This window comes from Etheostoma cragini, chromosome 19 (assembly GCF_013103735.1).
Source record: "Etheostoma cragini isolate CJK2018 chromosome 19, CSU_Ecrag_1.0, whole genome shotgun sequence".
NCBI lineage: Eukaryota > Metazoa > Chordata > Actinopteri > Perciformes > Percidae > Etheostoma > Etheostoma cragini.
Window position 1 is genome coordinate 18,732,145 of NC_048425.1, and position 20,136 is coordinate 18,752,280.

A 20,136-nucleotide genomic window follows, 5' to 3' on the forward strand; every position below is an offset into this window, starting at 1 on the left:
CACGCACGCACGCACGCACACACGCACGCACGCACGCACAGCTCTGAAATGACCACAACCCTCCTGGGGCTTGGGTGCTTGTGAGCCTCACAGCTGATCTCCTGAGATCACTTCAGTATTTGAACAAGCGCAGTCCAACGTGTGTGTGTGTGTGTGCGTGCATGCGTGTGCGTGTTTGAGTGCCTTTGGTCGCAGGAGATGACAGGACTAACAAGCACCTTATTCTAACCTGTTGTAGACAGTAAATGCCATCAGTGCTAACACAGCAGTTGTAATACAGGGAATACTATACTGAAAGATATACTGTGTACTAAAGCATATTCTATATAAAGTATACTATTGTATATAAGCAAACCTGCTCTGGGTCTAAAAGTGTACTGTAGCAATTAGTCCATTATGTTTTTTCTTTTTTTAAACACTGTAAAATTGAAGCAGCAGAGGCTGTATTATCCTGACTTTTAGCCACTATAATGAAAAAGCTCCAAAATCACTCAACCCTTTACTTCCCATAATGCATCTTGATAGTGCCTTTTTGTTGGACCCTCCCTGACAGCCAAACAGCCAGGACTTCTCAGGCTCCATGCACCCATTTTGTAACAAAGGCTTTCAGTTAGAACCCTCAGTCAACTCAGTCCAGTTCCCATGTCCCTGGTACATGTGTTCGTGTTGTAATTGTAAAGGTCAACATCAAAGGTGCCCTGCCACACAAAACCCATTTTACTTGCTTTGTTTGAAATTTGTCAGGTCCATATATGTGTGTGTGTGTGCGTGTGTGTGTGTGTGTTATGTGGTGAATGTGAAGATGAACTGCTACCTCCTCTGTCAGCTCTTGACACTGAAAAGAAATAAGAGGAGAAATCAGACCAATCACATCCGCTGGTCAGTCTGACGTCATGCTGCCTGAGCTCATTACTATTCATGAACTGGGTAAATGACGCTGATGGCCAGGCTCTCATTGGATAGCTATTAGCCAATCAGAGTCAAGCAGCTTAGCTGGTTGTATATTGAGGACTGGCCCAAGTGGAGCGGAGTCTTCCTGCAGGCTTTCTATACCACGCTAGAATGGCTGGAAACAAGGTAACCACGGTAACCAAGTTACAGAGTTCAGGGTAGGACGTTAGACATTACCACAAAGTCATGAAGTACGGGTGGCAGGGCACCTTTAAGGATATATGCAGATATATGCTGATACATGCATATCTCCCTTGTTTAGAGCGTGCACAGTTAGGAAGTGGTATTCTTTGTCAAGTTGGCAGATTCAGAAACGGGGAGACTATCAGGACCATCAGAGCTGTGGATGCCACCCCACATGGGGTTCTTAGCCTTCTGAGTCACGACCCCAGAATAAAGGAGTTTGGTGTTCACAACTCTGATTAATACATGTAAACAAGTAACGCTTTGCTTTAATGCCAGTTAGCTTCAGCAGCTAGCACCTAGCCTGTCTAAGTGCCTAGGCTCTGTGGATTTCTGATGTTTCTGACTGTTTCTCCCCCTGACCTGCCTTCAGACTGCTTTGTGCTCCAGGACCTCCTGAATTACAAATGAAGCTCTGAACACATGAAATGTAACTCACAGTAATGTAAAAACCCTTCCCCTATCTACAATATCTTCTTTCACCTTTTTCTCCCCAACCAGCTGGCCACCCCCACAAATGATCTCGCGACCCGCAGGTTGAGAACCACTGGTTAATGGCACCAGGAACGGCTCCTCCCACTCTGAAGCTCTGCTTAGACATTCATGAGACAGAACAAGGACTTATATTCTGGTTGTTATACCACTAATTATTTGTAAACTGCCACTGCAATTACACTCCCAATGAAAAGTTATATCTTTTTAGAAAACAGCTCAGAATGCCTGTTAAAGATCCACAACCACTTCACTAATCTTCAAAAGAAGCAGTGCAAGCAAATCCGTATGTTCCCAGCAGAAAAAGAAAGAAAATGGCTGCTGCTGATTGAAACAAGTACGCATTTCCCTTCAGCACATGGCTGACGCGACACCTAGAGCTCAGTGTGATTGGCTCTGTGAATGGAGGCGATAATGATGCATTGCTTTAACAGAATGAATGTTTACAGAAGAGCTTAAGAGATGTGAATAGGTTGCTGAAACCCCTGGGGAGGCCATTAACTTAGAAGAGCTGAGAACAAAAGACGACTGCGGAGTAACTTGAAATCTATGTGAAACACACGAGAGCGGCGTTGCTGTGTTTTCCTCGTTTCCCTTGTCTTTCTGTCCCCAGAGGCCATATTTCACAGCAAAGTTACGAATGGTTCCTCTTCTCTTTATTATCCGTCTTCATACTGAGTCTGTCTCTAACTTGCTTAACCACTATCTTCTGTCTCCACACAAGCAGCCAGGGTGTTAGATCTTAACTCGTTCCTCGTGAATCACCTCCATCCTGTGACCATCCCTCTTTTCCTCCGTCCCTCCACCCAATATAGTTTTTTCTCCCTTGATCCACAGCAACATCAAGAGTGTACTCTCATTATCAATCTCTGCGTTGATGAATCACCCGCCTCCGACGCTCTCTGGGTGCCTTACACACAGGAAAAGGAAATCTTATTTCCAGCCATGTGTGAGCTGTATATGATGTGTGAGCTTTTCTATATTTTTAGACGAGGAGTGAGGTAAATCACATCCTGGTCGTGCCGGGTCTGAGAAATCTGATTAGTGTGAAGCTGAGCTCAGACTCTTCCCTGCTCCACCCTCTCAGTCTGATGGGCTAGTGTCATTATGTCAGAGGATCACACCTCTTTTTATACAACACACTGTTAATTACATTTTGAAGTTATGAGATTTAGCTTTTAAAATATTGCATGTGCTTCCTTGTACATTTTGGTGTGGCACAAAAAAACCTTCTTTGTTTGGTGTGTTTTCATCAGTTGGACTGAGGAAACCACATTTTCTAGCATCTTGCAGAGCAACGCCAGCAGCTTTGTGGGGCTTTAATGCTCATAGCAAAGAAAACATTCATTTTTTTTATCTTTAGCAGTCAATATGTACATGCAATAATTGGCTAAAGGGCGGTGTCAGGATAAAGGTCTCTGGGAACCTGTATCAGAAGGCCTTTTTATGTTGTGTTACATAGTTTAATTGTGTGAAGATGGTGTAAGCAGAAAGGTCAACATGTAACTTGTTAGATTTTATGACATTGTGACATTATGGCTGAGCAAAGATGTGAAATAATGAGAGATGTAAGAAATACAATACTTTTGTTCTATTTTGGAACAATTAAGACTGCTAGTTATTTCCCAGCAACAGCTGCTGTACGTACTGAACAGATATTACAATCTTGTAAAAAAACCAAAGCCACTTTTGAATTTCTGAATAATAAATACCCAGCGTAATTATCGCTTTCTCAAATAAATGGAGATATATTTCAAGAAGATTAATTCTTCATTTAAACTTAGCTTTACTGATGTGATAGGACCTAATTCACTCATGAATACCGTTGTCAGAAGCATCTAATATCTTTCTGTATTCAGTAATGCTGCTTGTTCCTGAGCATGCAGCTGCACTTAGCACTCTGATCTCTCCATGTCTCTCTTCCCACCACTTAAACTCATCTGTGACCTTACGTAGCTCCTCACCAAGGCTTATATTATCACTCTTGACACACCAAACCTGTTCCACCCTCCATCTCTCTACTTGGACCGGCACTTTCAGGCCTTACTACCTTCATGTTTTTAGCTTTCTCACAGTCCTCTTATATCGCCTTCTGTCCATCTTTCTCACTTTCACTAATGTACAGCTCAATCTAAGTGGTACTGCATGACTCCACACACCTGGCAGCAGAAATCTGGTACAGAGTGAAAGAGAGTGTGTGTGTGTGTCAGTGTGTCAGTGATTCTGTGTGTCTATCCTGTATGTCTGTGCATGTCATTTGTCTGTGTACTTTGCTGGAATTTGTTTTGAGATGCAACTCTATCCAAACCTGAACTCCCCTAATGGGCAAAAGGATTATATCATCCATAATAGAGTGATAGGGTGAGTGACTGTGTGTGTGTGTGTGTGTGCGAGAGAGAGAGAGAGAGAGAGCGAGAAGGCACTAGCCAGCAGAGCCAGGAGCAGAGTGAAGAATGGTACCTGTCAGGAGAGGAGACGACGGGAGAGAGGAGCGATAACAAGAGACTCAGAGTGGGGGAGGAGTGGAGAGACAATAGAAAGATTAGGGATACATGAAGGAAGTCTAATCAAAATAAGGGAAGGTGGGAGGCAGCAACGAAGGAAAGATGAGAGGAAATGAAAGTGGAGCGACAGGCAGAGTAAGAGAGCGAGAAAGAAAGGAATGGACAGATGAACCAAGGGGAGGAGAGACAGAGGCAAAACGACAAGAGCAATAGACATCTGCACCCCCACAGGCAATCCAAGGAGGTGTTCCAGTCCAAAGAGAGACACACTGAGTGTGTGTGTGTGTGTGAGTGATATAGGAGTGTGGAGGTGAGTGAATACGTGCCTGTAATTGCAAAAGGAAAGTGACACAGGAAGTTAGGTAAAGGAGGAAGACAGAACCCACAAATACAACTCGTCCTCCTTCTATGGACAAGCTCTCGTTGCAACAGGTGTAGCTGAGCGAGATAATAATTTATGGGATTGGTGCGACTACCTGGTGTAAAATGAAAGCACACACACACACTGCTGTGTGTGTGTTTGCTGTGTGCTTGGGGAGGCCAGGGATTACATTATTATAGCAGCGCCTGTGGGCATCTCTTCATGTATATCCTGTCTGATTGTTCTGTTGCAAATAAACACAAAAGCCAAAACTAATAAGTAGCTTCTAGACGAGGTGACATCTTACTTTAATCTTCTGGTAACAAGCTGGTCAGTTTGAGGTTGTAATGTTCAGGTGATAGAACAACACTGGGGTGTGTGCAAGGGCACCAGTACGTGACCAGGAGGATGATGAGGGGCATCAGCCGAGCGGGGCAGAATACATGACGGCGTTACATACTGGGAAGTCCTGTCCCTGTCTGGAGCTCACCCCTCTGCTGCTCCCTTCTGCTTTCAAGGTTCCTTTACCAGGCAGGCTTTTCATGTTTGTTAAATTAGACAATAGAATTACAGTATAATTCTCTTTACTATAGGCTATTAATATGGTTTTAAGATGTTTGTCTAAAAACAGACCTTTAAATGCATGGTATTTAAATTCTTATTCCACATTAGGCAAGCTGCACATGGCTCTGCCTGTCTGCCTGCTTTTCTTCTGGACTATTACAGAAAACCTCCATTTCTTAATAAAAAAAACAAATCATGTGAATTAATATTAATTCAAATTAATAAGCAATCATCATAAAACCACTTTCATGCAAACGCTTTGATGATTAAACTTTTTATAAAATCGGACATAATTAGTGCTGTTTGTCTTCTTCATGGTGGGGGGGGGGGGGGGGGGGGGGGGGGGGGCAGTCCTTTTAATATGCATGGTCTGGAAATTGAGACCTCTGACAACACAATCGTTCGCCCACAGCTCTGAGCTTAGAGAGCGAGCATGGTCACTGTCTGTCCGTTGGCTTCACTGGTGTGTCTACTTTATATCTATATTTGATAAGCACACTCCCTCTCCCTTATCGACAAGCCAACCGTGTGGGAGACTCAGCCATTGTCAAGCTAACAGGATGCAACAGAGAGCGTAGCAGGACCCGTGGGCACATTAAGCCAACATTGGCTTGTGCAGTGAAGCCCGCCGAGTCTTAATTGAACTGATAGAGTATGGGGTGAAGAATTGATGGGGGAAACAGAGAGGGGGAAGAAAACAAGGGAAAGGGGACCCGAGAAGCTAAATTCAGAAACACACAAAAAGATTAAAAACAAAAAAAAGGAGGACGAGTAATGGACAATCTCAGTGCACAGAGCAAAATAAGGAAGATGGCTAGGGAATAAGTGTGTGCAAAGCAGCAATGAGAAAGGTGTAAAAAAAAACAGGATGGCTTGATAAAGAAAGAGAATGCAAACTAGAGCAAAATAATTACAGAGAACACGGTGAAAGAGGGATGAATCTATTACTAAGCTGTGATGGTAAATAATGACGTGAGAAAAACAAAGGAATTAATGAAAGATAATGAAGAACAAAAAAGCAGGATGGAGGTGAATTTAGGCAGAGAACAAAATTGTTGACTGCAGAATTGGCAATTGAGCTCCCTCTCCACGCCCACGATTAATGTTCCCTTCAGGAAATCAACCAAAAAGTAGTTCACGGGAGTTTCTACCCAAATTTACATCGATTGGACCAATACAAAGAACAAAACTTGTTATCAGTGGGATTAAAACTATGCTGAAAAATAAATGTCAGGGTAAAAAACCTAAGCCAGGATACGCAAAATATAGCAGAGCAGAGTAAAGCTGTCTAAGGAATGGGCAGAACTATAAAACATTAGGTCAAGTAAGAAAACGACCCAGGGAAGCCGAGGAAGACAGGGATGGTCAAACAGACTGTACGGCTGAAGTGGATCCAGATAACTCCAACAGTGGATGTACCAAACCTTAATCTGGGAATATTTGGCTCAGCCAAGCAAAAAAACAAAGAGAAGAAGAGAGGTGGGCAGAAACAGACGAGGGAGGCTAATGGAGGAATAGTACTACAGTCCGGGTACCTCCCTGCACTAAAGATCGGGAAAATGGAAGAATGATCTAATGCAAGCAGGAAATGTGTAGCACGAATACACTCCTGCCAACAAACAGAGGCACATGTGATGTTTTGTCTTCATGTCTCACCTTAATGAGGTCTCCAAGTAGTTTGTTGGCTTCAGTATAGGCCTTCTTCACCTCCTTGAACTTATTTCCCAGTCCCATGCTGTGAGCCTGCAATGAGCCATAGTGAAACAGCATGAATGAGTGATCTTTTTATTACTCCGTTGGAGGGAAAAGTCAAGGCATTCAGAGTGTCAACCTGTGATTTAAGGCTATAATTTCGAAGTGACACCCACAGCTTTTGAATTTATGGCAAAGACGCTCGTCTAGCAAAGGCCAGATGGGCCAGAACGATAAGCCAGTGTAAACGGTAATTTGGTCATAGTGCATTTGTTCAACCCTCCGTGGTATAAACAAGTCACAACTGAGTTACGGAAGGTTCACTGCACACACACACTTCTCGTCCAGTGGGTGTACACAGCGCTGTGGATTCAGTCACTTTCAAATAGTCTGTGACACTTTGGAGAGTGTGACGGTGCACGGTATGCAGAAGCTTTACACACACACACACACACACACACACACACACACACACACACACACACACACACACACACACACACACACACACACACACACACACACACACACACACACAGACACACAGACACACAGACACACACACACACACACACACACACACACACACACACACACACACAATGTCTCATACAAACTCTGCCAGAAGTAAGGAACATAAGTCGATTTATCTGCAGAGTATAAAATCTTTTTGAAATGCAGACATCTGAACAATTGTGATACACATTTTGTATGTCAACAGTTCATACATTAATCTGTCAAATTGCAGTTAAAAGTACACAGACACAATGCAATGAGGTGGATTTGCATGTTACACTGAACTAATCTGTTGTTTCCATCCTTTCAGATGCACTGGCCACCTTTAACACTCCATCCTAAAAAGCTCAAAGTGTGGAGAGGAGCTTTGTGAAGGCTTATTTAGCTTCAAACTCAATCACTTACACAGAACATCATTTAAAAAAAGACCAGTCTAGCTCGCTGTACCTGGAAGTGAAGGTTGGTGTACTGTCCTCCGGGTATCTCGTTCTCGTAGACGTCAGCGTTGCCTGATTTCATGGTGGCAGTGCAGTCGAAGGGAGCATACAGGCCTCTGGCTACTTCCCAGTATTCACTGTAGTCAAACACCTTCTCCAGAGCGATGCCTGCAGCAGAGCCGAGAGGAAGGACGTCAACTCAACAAGCCGACCTGACAATACTGATCTAACGGCATTTGAAAGTTAGCTTGCTGTTCAGTACCATGGAGCACGGGGCAACAACAATCAGTTATATTTTTATGTTTTCAGACTATATTACATCATATAGAATATTACATACTGTATAATATATAATATAAACATACAGCTAGGGGTATGGGAGATATACAGTATATTTTACAGGCATTATGATCATATGGTGTATAGGAATGCTTTGTGTGTGTATAGAAATGACTAATTTTAATTTCAGCCTACAAGCCAAAATCTGTAATTTCTGATCATTTGCACACCCTCTACTGAAAAGAGGGAATTGATGCAATGTGGAATTGTTGTGGGAGCTTATGTGGCCACCTGCCATTTATCTGAATTAGTCTTCTAAAACTCGTGCCAGCTATCAAATTGTGACAGGTCTGGGTTTATGCTGCTGATTTTGATGTGTGAAAATATATACCTGACGTGAAACTTGTCACTTTTGACAGAGTGCAGTTTTTTATTTATTAATTTTTTTTTGAAAACATGCAGCACTTTGTTCACCAGAACGAGTCCGGTATGCTGGCTTGTTATACTTTACTATACCAGGGTGCTCATTCTCAAACTAGTTGGCAAGAGAAACAAAATGTCAGCAGAGATGTAACATTTGTCAGGGACTCTATTTTTGACAACTCTTAAAGAGTGCATTACGTAAGAAATTTGGGTTAGAGGCCAGAAAAGCCTAAACAGGCCCGAGCTTCAGTGTTGTAAGCACTAATTAGCCAGTTAGTGTGCATTTACACGACACCTTTGCTGCTCATTAAATCCCTTGTGCTATCTGTTGCTCATCCTCATGATGTTCTGCTGCAGCCAGTTAAGGTGTGCTCGAGCGGATTACCTTGAAAATAAGAAATCTGACTTAATGTCATGACAGAAATGGCAGCACACTGAGCGTTTGGCTAATGATCAGAAAAATGAGCCATGTTAATGAGACTAACCTAGCTCGTAACATCCACAACAACAGAGCGGCAAGCTTCAATTTTCATGATTCAAAGTGAGTATGTATTCCAAAAAGTGTTGTGTGGTTCCATTTTGATCTTGGAGGAGGAAATTGAGCTACTGTGCAATTAATGTGAAATGAATGCGCATGTTGTTGCTCCTCCAATTCAGCTGCCTGCCAAGCCCATCACTGATGAGGTCCATTTCCCTCTCTGTTGGAGAACCAACATCGTAGCTCTCACTCATGCTTCCATTTGTGGAATTACTTTACCGGGGGAGGAAAAAGGATCCTCTGTTGATTCAAATGTCTGCTTAGGTAAAGTTTGACCTGTCCAAAAACAACTAACACCAGCTGACACACAGCAACTAAACAGATCAAACATGTAGCTGCAGCAGCAAACTGTGGGTCCTCTCAGCTGACAACTCAAAGAGCTCTGCTCCTCTACAACCTGGATCCACTGGACCTCGCTGTGGGTGTGAAATGTCTGATTCTTTTGTGATGGATTGGTAAATATTGGTGTAAAATACAGATTATTTGAACAAGGACCTACTGGAGCTCTCTGACAGTAACGGACACCTTTCTACTGTGGCTGTGCTGGGAACATCTCACCGTAACATGATGCTGTCCACATTTGGCCTGATATGGGAAAGAGGAAATGCTTCTACCTGGCTCAGACAGCAAGGCATTGTGTCTGCAGAGCCACTCTCTCAGTGCATTGTATGGTTGGTAAATGTGGACATCCTGAGCAAGTTAACTGCATGCATAAAAAGGATGGACAATCAAAAGGAGTAGTCAGACATCTTTGGAATCTTTATGCTAAGCTAACCGGCTGCTGGCGCCAGCTTCTAGCTAAATTTACAGATGATATGAGGTTGGTATCAGTTTTCAAACCTTAATCTCAACAAGAAATTGAATACGCAGATTTACCAAAATGTTGAACTATTCCTTTACTACCCTTATTTGATAAATGGCAACATTTCCTGAAGAAATTGCAAAAAGTACTGTTCTTATAAATACTTGAACTTTACTTAAGTATGTCCATTTTATGCTACTGTAAACTTGTACTTTACTTCATTTCAAAGGGAATTGTTGCACTTTTTAATCAACTACATTTTCTCATTTAAATTGTCATATCAGTCTCAAGGGCCTTTTTTTGCTTAATATACTGTATGTACTCTTACTTGGGTACCATTTTGAATCTGAGTAAATTAAGACATATGGTAGCTGACAAAAACATATTTCCATAAGCGTACAATTCCCTGAGGAACTAGCCAATACCACACCTGTGTGAGTTGGAAAGTTCTATCAAAGCAGAAAGTTAGGATGGACCACCTGATTTCAATCCTTAGAAGAAGAACTTTGGCAGAAGCATCTTTCTCAACCAACCAGGAAATGGTCTCTCCTAATGAGGCGAGCACTCCAATCATTTGTTTTATCTACATCATTTACTGCTATGTGATGACCTAACTGCCTATTTGGTAAATATGGAGAAAAGCTAAAAATGCTGTGGATTGAAGACCTCTGAACTTTATGATGCTCATGCTAAATCATGCTCGAGGTAAATACAGAATAGTTTTTTTCTGTACTGCTGGTTACGCTCCCTAAAATCATCAATCACTACAACACTCTGCTGTGTGTATGCAGAGCACAGACGTGCAGGCACATGCACGTACATTTATCAGTCATTTAGATGGCTGCTTGGCAGTGACAAAGTGCCATCGATATCCAACTCATTAGCAGCCCAAGCTCACTAAAGCAGGAGACAGACAGAGGCACACGCACATGTTTGCGTTGCTAAACTTGCACACATTAGCTACACTGACACAGATGCACACAGCTGTGGAAAGACAGTTTGCGGCTGATGAGACGATGAGAGCTAACCAAGACGTATAGAGGAAGACAGATGAACACAAAAACATTCGGGGAGAAAAGATGAAGAGAAAAATTGAACACATATGGATGGGGGGGGGGGGGGGGGGGGGGGGGGGGGGGGGGAGAGAGACAAGGGAGGTGAGCAACAAGCTAAATGTCGGCTCACCTGCCTCACTGTCTGGGTTCAGTGCTTGTGTGTCTGTGGTTGCGCGCCTACATTCGGTATAGTAATATCTGTCCTTTGTGTGGTGCGCGTTTGATGACCGCTACATCTTAGACAGCTGCATTGTTGTGGCTGCCAGCTGAAAATTCCTCAATTAAATCCATGCATGATGCATGAAAAAAAGTAAACGCCGTGTCAAACAAACACAAGGGCGCTTTATGTGTGTCATCATTCAGCGGCATGAGGGTTTGCGAATATGTATGTGTGTGTGTGTGTGTGTGTGTTTGTGCGCACACCGTGGCTGACTAAATAAATAAATAAACTGACAGCTTCCAGACATATGAATTAACCAGAGAAGTGCTGCTCTTGCCATTTCTTGAGGACAAAGAGCTGCTGTGGGAGACACTGAGGCAGTGGAAGGAAAGGAGCAGCGAGTGAGGGAGTTTGAGGGAGTGAAATAAGCATGTAAAGTGCATTTAATTGCTTTGTCGCTGAGTGAAAGGAAGGGAAGAGGAGGACTGAGAGACAATGTAAAAGAAGCGGGGGTGATAGGAAAAAAGACATGAGAGCAGAGAGAGGGAGGGAGATAGAGGAGGCAGAGCACACTGCACAGCACTGATTACTGCTTTGTATGAGAGATGGGAGAAAGAGGAGAGAGAGGGAGGGGAGAGAAAGCAGTAAACGTAGGTATGGAAGTATCCAAGGCAGTGCTCTGCTTGATTACAAAAAAAGCTGTGAGATAGGCAAACGGAGATGGAAGGAGGGAGAGGAGTAAAGAGAGGCCGAGCTGAATAGAACAGATGAGCACAAGGTGACAGGTAGAAACGAGTTTGCAAGTGAGAAGGAGTTTGTCTGCATGTGTATGCATAATACATGGACCAGGGTCACATCAGGATACACTATAAGTATGCACACGTACGTACGTACGTACGTGTGTGTGTGTATCTCAGAGAGTACGTGGGAGGACACACTGCATTCAAATCTCGGTCTCAAGCGAGGCAAATTGAAATTCCATGAATAAACTGACACACTTGAAAACCTCCCGCTCTTGAGTAACAACCTTGTCTTCCGCTCTGCTTTTTTTGAGGGAACTGTATGCTCACAAATTGATATTCTGTCACTAGCTTGGACTGTGTCTAAATGACGGGACACTTTCTCTCCCTCTGATGCTTCCTACTTATTTAACAACAGTGGCCAGCTCGGGAGAAGGGCTGTGAACCTGCTGCGTTCAGCCGGGGGTTAAATGGGTGGATGGAGAGAGCGTCAGTGAAGTGAATTTCCTTTCAATGCACAAGTCACACATCATTCTCACAACACAGCTTGTCTTAATGGCTCTGTTGCTGTGTTGCTTTCTGGACTATTACAGAATTTGGATGCTCTTCTACGACAGATTTCTCCCTGTGTGATTGTTTCGGCAGCAATATTTCACAATGAGCCTCGAAAGGAAAGCCATTCACTTTGACGGACGCCCTGCGAGACTAACAACACAAAGCCCTGATGTTTACTGCCATGTGTTGCTTAACAGCACCAGAAATAAAAGGAGCATTGTCTTTTTTTTCTTTCTCTCTTTTTTTTAAAAGCAGCTCAACACCTGCTGGCAATCTTGTTTTTGCTGGCCAGTGGCCGACCTGTCAGCTTGCTGCAGTAGACGTGTACTCCAGGGAGTGTCAGGACACTGTGACATCACTGCGTGTAGTTGAAGTAGGAGACTCTTCCGTCCACACTTAATCACATCAGCCTGGTAGAAGTTACTATTTAAACAGTCTCAATGCTTTTTGTTGTTGTTTTGGAGTTATGTTCAGCACTTCCTTATAGAAAACAAAGGACAAGGGGTAGACAGTCGTAATGATAGCGTATAACATCGGGTAGCGTGTACTTTTCAAACAACACTACACGATAGGGTTGGGCGATCCGAGGAATACATCGGCTATCCTTGTTTGGCTAAGTACATAGACGGTTGGTTTTTTTGGGCAATTTTTGTCATTCTTTTTGTCTTAATTAAAGGCTTAAACAACAGTAATGGCAGAGCGAGACAGTTGAACACGTCTTGTAGCATATTTTCAGATATATCTAACTCGGTGAATACATATTTGTTTCCTAACCAGATTTGCTGACTGTTGGAAGAGTGAAAAGGCTAAGAAACACACTTGTGTTGATTTCGCAGAAATAGGTGCTTGAACATGATAAGTGAACAAGGTAAATAAGCTAGTCTTCGTTAACAAAGAGGAAGCTGTAGCCTACAGTTGTATTGTTATGTTTATTAAGGAGAACAGGTGTATGCATTTTTCCTTTCGTGAAATTTTGTGAGTGTTTTCGGTGTAGTTATTAAACCAGAAATAGCTGAGAGAGCTTGTGAATTGTAGCGCCATTTGGAACATTTGAACATATCGCCCGACCCGACTACTGTACATGAGAGCTTGCTGACACAGCACAACAAAAGCATGCTCAGTTCCACAGCGGTTTGACACAGAGACAACAATGATCCCAGTTATGACAGGACCAGTAGAAACTCGAGTCAGAGGTCTCCCCGCCCCCCTAGGGAGCCTTGGGAGGGGTGCCTGTGTAGCACATACATCCTGTGTGGGAGTGACCAGGCCGGTTAGCTTTTACCACGCCGGTAACAGCCAGGGAAAGGCTGATCAGCTGAGGTGTGTAGCAGTGTGTTGTTTGTTGCCATAGCAACAGAGCCTTCCCACGCTAGAGCGTGACAAAGAGACGGCACGCGCATGCCTGCGTGTTGGCTGTTTAAGGTTGGCTGTGAAAAGGCGCTGGTTCGATTCTCACAAGTTAACACAACACTCTCACCATTTCCAGTAGAACTGACTAGGCTATAATCATGCACTCTGTGTGTGTGTGTGTGTGGGAACCTGTCAGTTCTGACGCAGTGTGGCTGGCTCCGACCCGAGGTGGGTGCTGCCCGCCGGGCCTCGTGGCTGTGCCGCCATAGCTGGAGCTGGAGCTGGAGCCAGGGCTTGGAGAGGCGCAGGCCGCAGGGCGCCGTCTCCTTGAGCCAGCAGCTCGGTGCCACCGTTGTGGTCAAACCAACGCTCTTTAGGAGGTGTGTCACCACATCCCCGCCACTACCTACAGCACGTGGGTTCCCCAGTCCCAGCGGGGAACAGCCAAAGCTTAGCGCTCATAGCAAAGATCTAGTGTTCATGCTACCAAAAACCGGGATTGTTCATGCACGTTCAGTGAAGTGAGCATGGACCTGGTTATGGGGAGACGGGGTGCGCGCTTCCACCGTCCTCCTCCGGGGTTCTGGTAATGCTACTCGGTATTCACACAGGTCAACAACAAGAACAGTGGGCAGTGGGAAGGGAGCCCCCCCCCCCCGCTGTGGAGGAGAGAAAGAGGACAAAGTAGCCTGTGTGGTGCTCCTCTGCTGGGACAGAGACAGTTGCCGCCGTGGGACTCCGTAGTCCTCTGCCGTTACGAGCTCCAGTCCTCCCAACAAGGAGGAGGGCGAGCCAGCAAGGGAACTGTCTTCAGGGGATTGAGTCAGTAGACTCGTGCCCGCCAAAGAGGTCCCCTTCCCAGCTGTCTAGGTGTTGTTGCGTGAGTATCAAAAAAACAAGCTGATGGGAAATAATGTCTCTCCGCTGCCCAGAGGCAGGAAACTTTCTGTAGCCACGGTACATCAGAGCCCAACACAAGCAGGACTAGTCCATTAAAATAAATCAGCAGCATTTAGAGGGTAACAAACGACTTAGAAGGGAATGGTATCCTGCATTCAGCAGCAGAGTGTATATTGGCTGTGTTGTGTGAACATAGCGTAAAAGAAATTAGCGGGGCTTTTGCTATTTGTCAGTAATGGAAATGAGCTATCACATCTAGTTAGTAAAGATGAATCCCTTTTTTTTCTCCTTCTTCCAAGAGCATTACTAATACATACATACCTAAGGAGCAAACTTCACATCAGTTTTAATTCCTTTAGCCTGTTTCATGTTCCCTCAATTTCTAACAGCGCTGTACAACTGGCTGCTTTGATATTTTAACACTGTGCAGCCATTGCAGTGCGAGGCAGAGGTCACTGCGCCCGGTCAGCTATCAGAGTTGGGAAAGGCTCCATACTTTTCACAGCTCATGAAAATTGCATTAAGTAGATCACAGTGGACAACAGCAAACCCAAAGGGGAATGAAAATACTATAAATCCATCCCTCCACTTATTTGTTGACCTCCTGAGGAGGTAGCACAAAGCAGTGGCGGTCCAGAGTGTGACTGAAAGATCTCTGATAGAAGCAAAAGGAGTAAAACCCAACCATGTCAAGGACGCCATGGGGGGGGGGGAGCCTTTAATGCTCCAGTGAGGGGGGCTCATTAGACCGAGTAGAAATCTGCCAGGCAGCAGGTTCTCCTGTTCAGTATGCTATGATGAATATAAGACCACATTATTCATGGTAACAACCAACATCTTTATGGGTTTAGCAGCAATTGGGTCAGCTGATATCTGAAATCTTGATCATTTCATGGATCAAGGATGTCTTGTTTAACAGAGCATCACATTTCATTGACCACGCCGGCCTCCGCCTTTTCTCCCTCCTCTCATAATTGACTGTGTACATTATCCCTTAGCAGAACACGCCAGTCTTTCTGACTGAGGGTCATAATTAGTGATGCGCTCTGTCACTTCCTGATTTGTTGATTGATCGATCGACCCCCCCTCCCCCTCCGTGGAAAGCAAGAGTCTCAGAAAGACGCTAGGAAACAATCAGTGAGCAAGGCTGGTGATCTGAGACATGTTCTGTCTCATTAACAGCTAGATAGTGCTTTGTGTGGCTATTCAAAGGGGTTTCATTCTATGAGGCATTCTTTGAGGCATTGTAATACTTTTGATGTTGCCAGGGTGGCGAGCATGTCACTTACCGGTGTCAAGCTTGGTCCCTTTGGCGCACGCCACAATGGCTCCCATACTGGGCTGAGAGGTCATCCCGGCCATAGAGTCGACCTAGAGAGGGAAAACAGTCGATTGGAAGTGCGTTATGTGGCTTACCAGCTTAGTGGATCGGTTTCATATCCATGGAACAAAATGTGTGGTGTAACAATCTGCAAATCTGTGTGCACTGTATGCATATAAGTATTATATAATTAATGATAAATTGAAGAACACAAAAACAGTAATTTCCGTTCTATGTTCCATATGTTCCAATGAAATGTTCCAGGCTCCAACAATGTTCCGTCTTTGTTTCAGGAGCTCTGTTTCATCCACATGTTTTTATCTGAATTAAGTGTTATTGAATGAAAAAGGCATTACGGAAACAGTCAAATTTTATGGAATTTCATCAATATATGACTCAAAAGAAATGCGTTGGTCTCATCAGATTTTAGATTGATGATATTCTTCTAATGTGATGAACCCTGATGGAAACCTTATTTACTGAATAAAAAATGAATTGATTAAGTTGTAGGTCATTTTATGGTTGCAACCCGCCACAAAATGCAGAAGAAGATGATGTAGTTCATGTCCCCCAGTATTTCCTCTCTGTCTACACACGGGGGGGAGAACAAAGACAGATGGACGTGGACGGACGCGGACACGAGAGACTTTCTGAATTTAATTGATCAGGAATTGACCAAGCCGTGGGACGTCCTGCGGAGTCAATGGAAGACGCTCAGACAGAGAGACATACTGACATACAGTCTCAAAAAAAAGAGTCTCGCAGCATAGCCGGGGGGACAAAAAAAGACCAGTTATATCTGCACCGTCATAGCGATGTGTTGACAGCGCTGTGTTTTCTTACTATAGCTCGATATGTCTCCATCAGCTGGAACATGAGCTCTATTACAACCTGTCCCATAGGGATCATGTGTTGGTAGTCAGCGTGATCTGTTTTGAAAAAGTTAGTTCCCAAATGTCTGTTGAATGTTGTGCGATTCAGTGAGAAAATGAAGGGAAACACCCTAAAATGTCTCAAATCAACCCAATATCCCAGTCTGACCCTGAAACAGAGTGTGATGTCATCACCAAAGGTTTTTTATTGGCTTTAAAGCCGTTGGATGGAAACACACTTTCACCAGATTTATTCACAGGAGCTTTTTTACCCTAACTTCAAATAATTTGACTGACAGGTGGATGGAAACTTATCTTATGACACATCCCAATACAAATGACAGCAGCTGTTGTCTGATTGGTAGGACACCTTGTGGGCCTTCCAATTCAGTTGAACGTATACAGTGAGCTGGTAGTGGTAACCTGGCAGTTCTCACTTTACATATCTTTCATAAGTATAAATTACAAGATTAAATAGTTTTATTATAAACTTTTAAAAACCTCCAAGGCTTTTAAAATCATGTTTTATACACACAACTTTATTATCAAGACATCCCAGGCAACCTTGTCTGAATACTCACAGCCACATCCACTACGTCAGCTCCAGCCTCGGCACAGGCCAGCATGGCGGCCACTCCGGCTCCAGCTGTGTCGTGTGTGTGCACGTGGATGGGGACGTCCGGGAAACGGTCTCTCAGAGAGCCAATCAGAAGCTTGCTGGCCTCTGGCTTCAGCAGGCCGGCCATGTCCTGGTGATGCAGAGGGATGGAGGAGGAGACAAAAGGGAGGAGGGGGTAAAAGGATGGAAGACAGAGTGACATTTGACACGATCCTTTAACCCACGGGTTCTGAAACTGTGGTACAAGTACCACTGGTGGGGCACGCGCTCTAGTGGTACACCAATGGAATCTGTGATCAGTCAAAAGTACCGGAAGATAAGTTTAAATGTAATATAGTCCGTTTCAATATCAGCTTGCTACATAGTTACATTCATAAACGGAATGCGCATACATCTATGATTAGATACAAGCTGTGATTGCAAGATAGTAGGCAGGGGAAAAATGATCAGATCTAAAACAATGCCATTGTGACTCCAAAGAGGAACGGTTGGGTAGAAAGGTGTGGAAGAGTAGGATAATATTTTGAGCAGCCCTGTTTAAAGGCTCCACAGCACAGAAGCAACAGTCAGGAGACATGAGCCCATCCCCTCAGACTGGACTCTGTGGAGCAGGAAGGAGGGAGAACCGCGTGGCTCTCCACGATAAACATTAGGGCTAAACTATTCATTAAGATGTATCGACATCGTAATGCTGAAGCTGCTAGGGGCCGTTGGTCTTTATGGAAAGGGCCAGTGGAGGAAAATAGGGGAGGGTCATGTCTTTTTATTCCTTGTTGATGGTAGGTTCATCCAACTTTTTTAGTTTAGGTGGGAAGGTCGCCCAACTTTTGTTTTCATGACAACAGCCAAGTTTCAAAGTTGCTTGTTTGCTGCATATATTTCCATGTAGCTCCACGTAGCTCTCTCCCCCCCCCCCCCCCCCCAACTAGCAGGTTTTTCACACACACACACACACGCACACGCACACACACACACACACACACACACACACAGACACACACAACCTGTTTACTAACAGTATAAATCAGGCTAGTTAATGCGGTAGATAGTAAGTGGTGATTTCTGGCAGCCAGTGTAGAGTTAAATAAAGTTTAAATGTTTCATCACTGTGGCATTTCTTATGTAGTCTCCGCCAGATAGATTGGAACTAAAAACTATTAACATATAGAAAGCAACCGATTGCTCCACAAAAGGAAGTCCCCTTCTGTCTCCAACCACCTGGTGTCTTAGACTAAGACAATAGAATGCATATCTACTGTATTTGGTTAGAACGTCTCACATGAGAACCTTTTGATCTGTGTCCAAAAACGAGCCCGAAGGGGCGGAGTTGTTTAAACATGTCCTTCCTCATTGGACAGCGTAGAAACAGACAAGATGTGACCATGCCAACGAAGAGCCAATAAGGACGAGGGTGAAAAGTAGAAGGAATGTGGGAGGGAGGGAGACGAGGTTTCGGCGCGAAATAGATGTAAAACTTTGGGGTGAAACAACTAGTTCTAGCCCGCTGCAGCGTGATTCTTTGTGCTTTGTCTTATCATTTTGGTTTGATAAATCTTTGTATTAACCGTCCATTGGACCCAAGCCTTCATCTTCAAAGATTTAACGAACAGAAAGCTAGTTAATTCTAACAATGGAATTAAATGACAAGCAATCATTAACCGCTGACAGACAAGCAGGAAACAGAGGCTCCGTTCCGTCTGGGAGCCTCTGACACACCTTCCCGGTCCACAGCGGCCCGTCTGTCCAAGACCGTCTCCTGAGCCTCCACCTGCAGGTGGCCAGCTGTGTGTTCGCCTGGTGTACTCTGTGTGTGTACTCTGTGTGTGTACTCTGATTTAACTCGCCTGTTTTAATCAATAAACGAAATTTAGCTCTCCAAAAGCAGAAAAAAGGGCTTAAAACAACTCGCTGGGTCAACGTTAGGACTAACAAGCAGTTAAGAAATAGACTGTACAGACCATTTACATTTTATCATGCAAATGACCTTTTTAAAAAACTTTACAACCAAAACTATTTTAAAAAACAGTGCCTGTTGTCACATCAAAAAGAAAAAATGAAATTATTGTTTATTTATTGCTATGGAGGTAAAATGTGCAATTAATTGTGATTTTGATTGCAGGTCATATGGTGCAGCCCTTCTAGTTACTGTTTTCAGGAATAAACCTGCCACCTAGCCTATGCTACTCCATTTTAACGTGGGCCATCACGGGAGGACCTAATGGTGAGTCTAATAGTTTCTGGCGTGGTACGCTGTGAAAAAAGTCTAAGAAACACATATTTGCTAGTAATTTCAATTAGCGTAATATCCCAACATATTACATGTACTCTACATTACAATGTATTTTTCATAACATTTCAGAGCGTGTGCATACAAGCCTGAGGCTGCTCCTGAAAGATGGAAAAGATAACGTGGTGGAATCGGACGATGCTGAAGCAATGGAAGCACAAACAACACGTTCACAAACAGGACATGGAAAAGACTCCTAACTATTGAAACCCTCCGAATAATCAGCACTAATATAGAAAAACCAACCTAATATGTACTGGAAAATGATACATTTGACCAACAAAATAGCGATAAAAGTCAAGGTTCTACACAGACACACTTAGACACTAATGTATAAATCTTAATTGGTATTAACAGAAATTCACTGACTGAGTTTAGATATTCAGCTGCGCTCCCTTTGGTGATCATTGCACTCCATGAAGTTATAATTCATGCTCATTTCCTCTTTAAAAAGTTAAACTCATTAGCTGCGCAAGCCTTTTATGAGATTGCCACTGCTGCGTGCAATGCTTCACACTGCGGTGGGGGGGGGGGG

General features: G+C 43.8%; 1 protein-coding gene across 2 annotated transcripts in view; it reads right to left on the reverse strand.

Annotated features, from left to right (window-relative positions):
• Positions 1-20,136, reverse strand: part of LOC117962033 (pyruvate carboxylase, mitochondrial-like) — a 252,631-nt gene that overhangs the window by 14,374 nt on the left and 218,121 nt on the right. For both annotated transcript variants that reach the window (XM_034901074.1, XM_034901075.1), the window contains exons 18-21: positions 17,277-17,444; positions 15,792-15,873; positions 7,711-7,868; positions 6,712-6,798 (exon numbers count right to left, since the gene is read on the reverse strand). In XM_034901074.1, the coding sequence (XP_034756965.1) occupies positions 6,712-6,798; positions 7,711-7,868; positions 15,792-15,873; positions 17,277-17,444 (495 nt within the window). The remainder of the gene's footprint in view (positions 1-6,711; positions 6,799-7,710; positions 7,869-15,791; positions 15,874-17,276; positions 17,445-20,136) is intronic.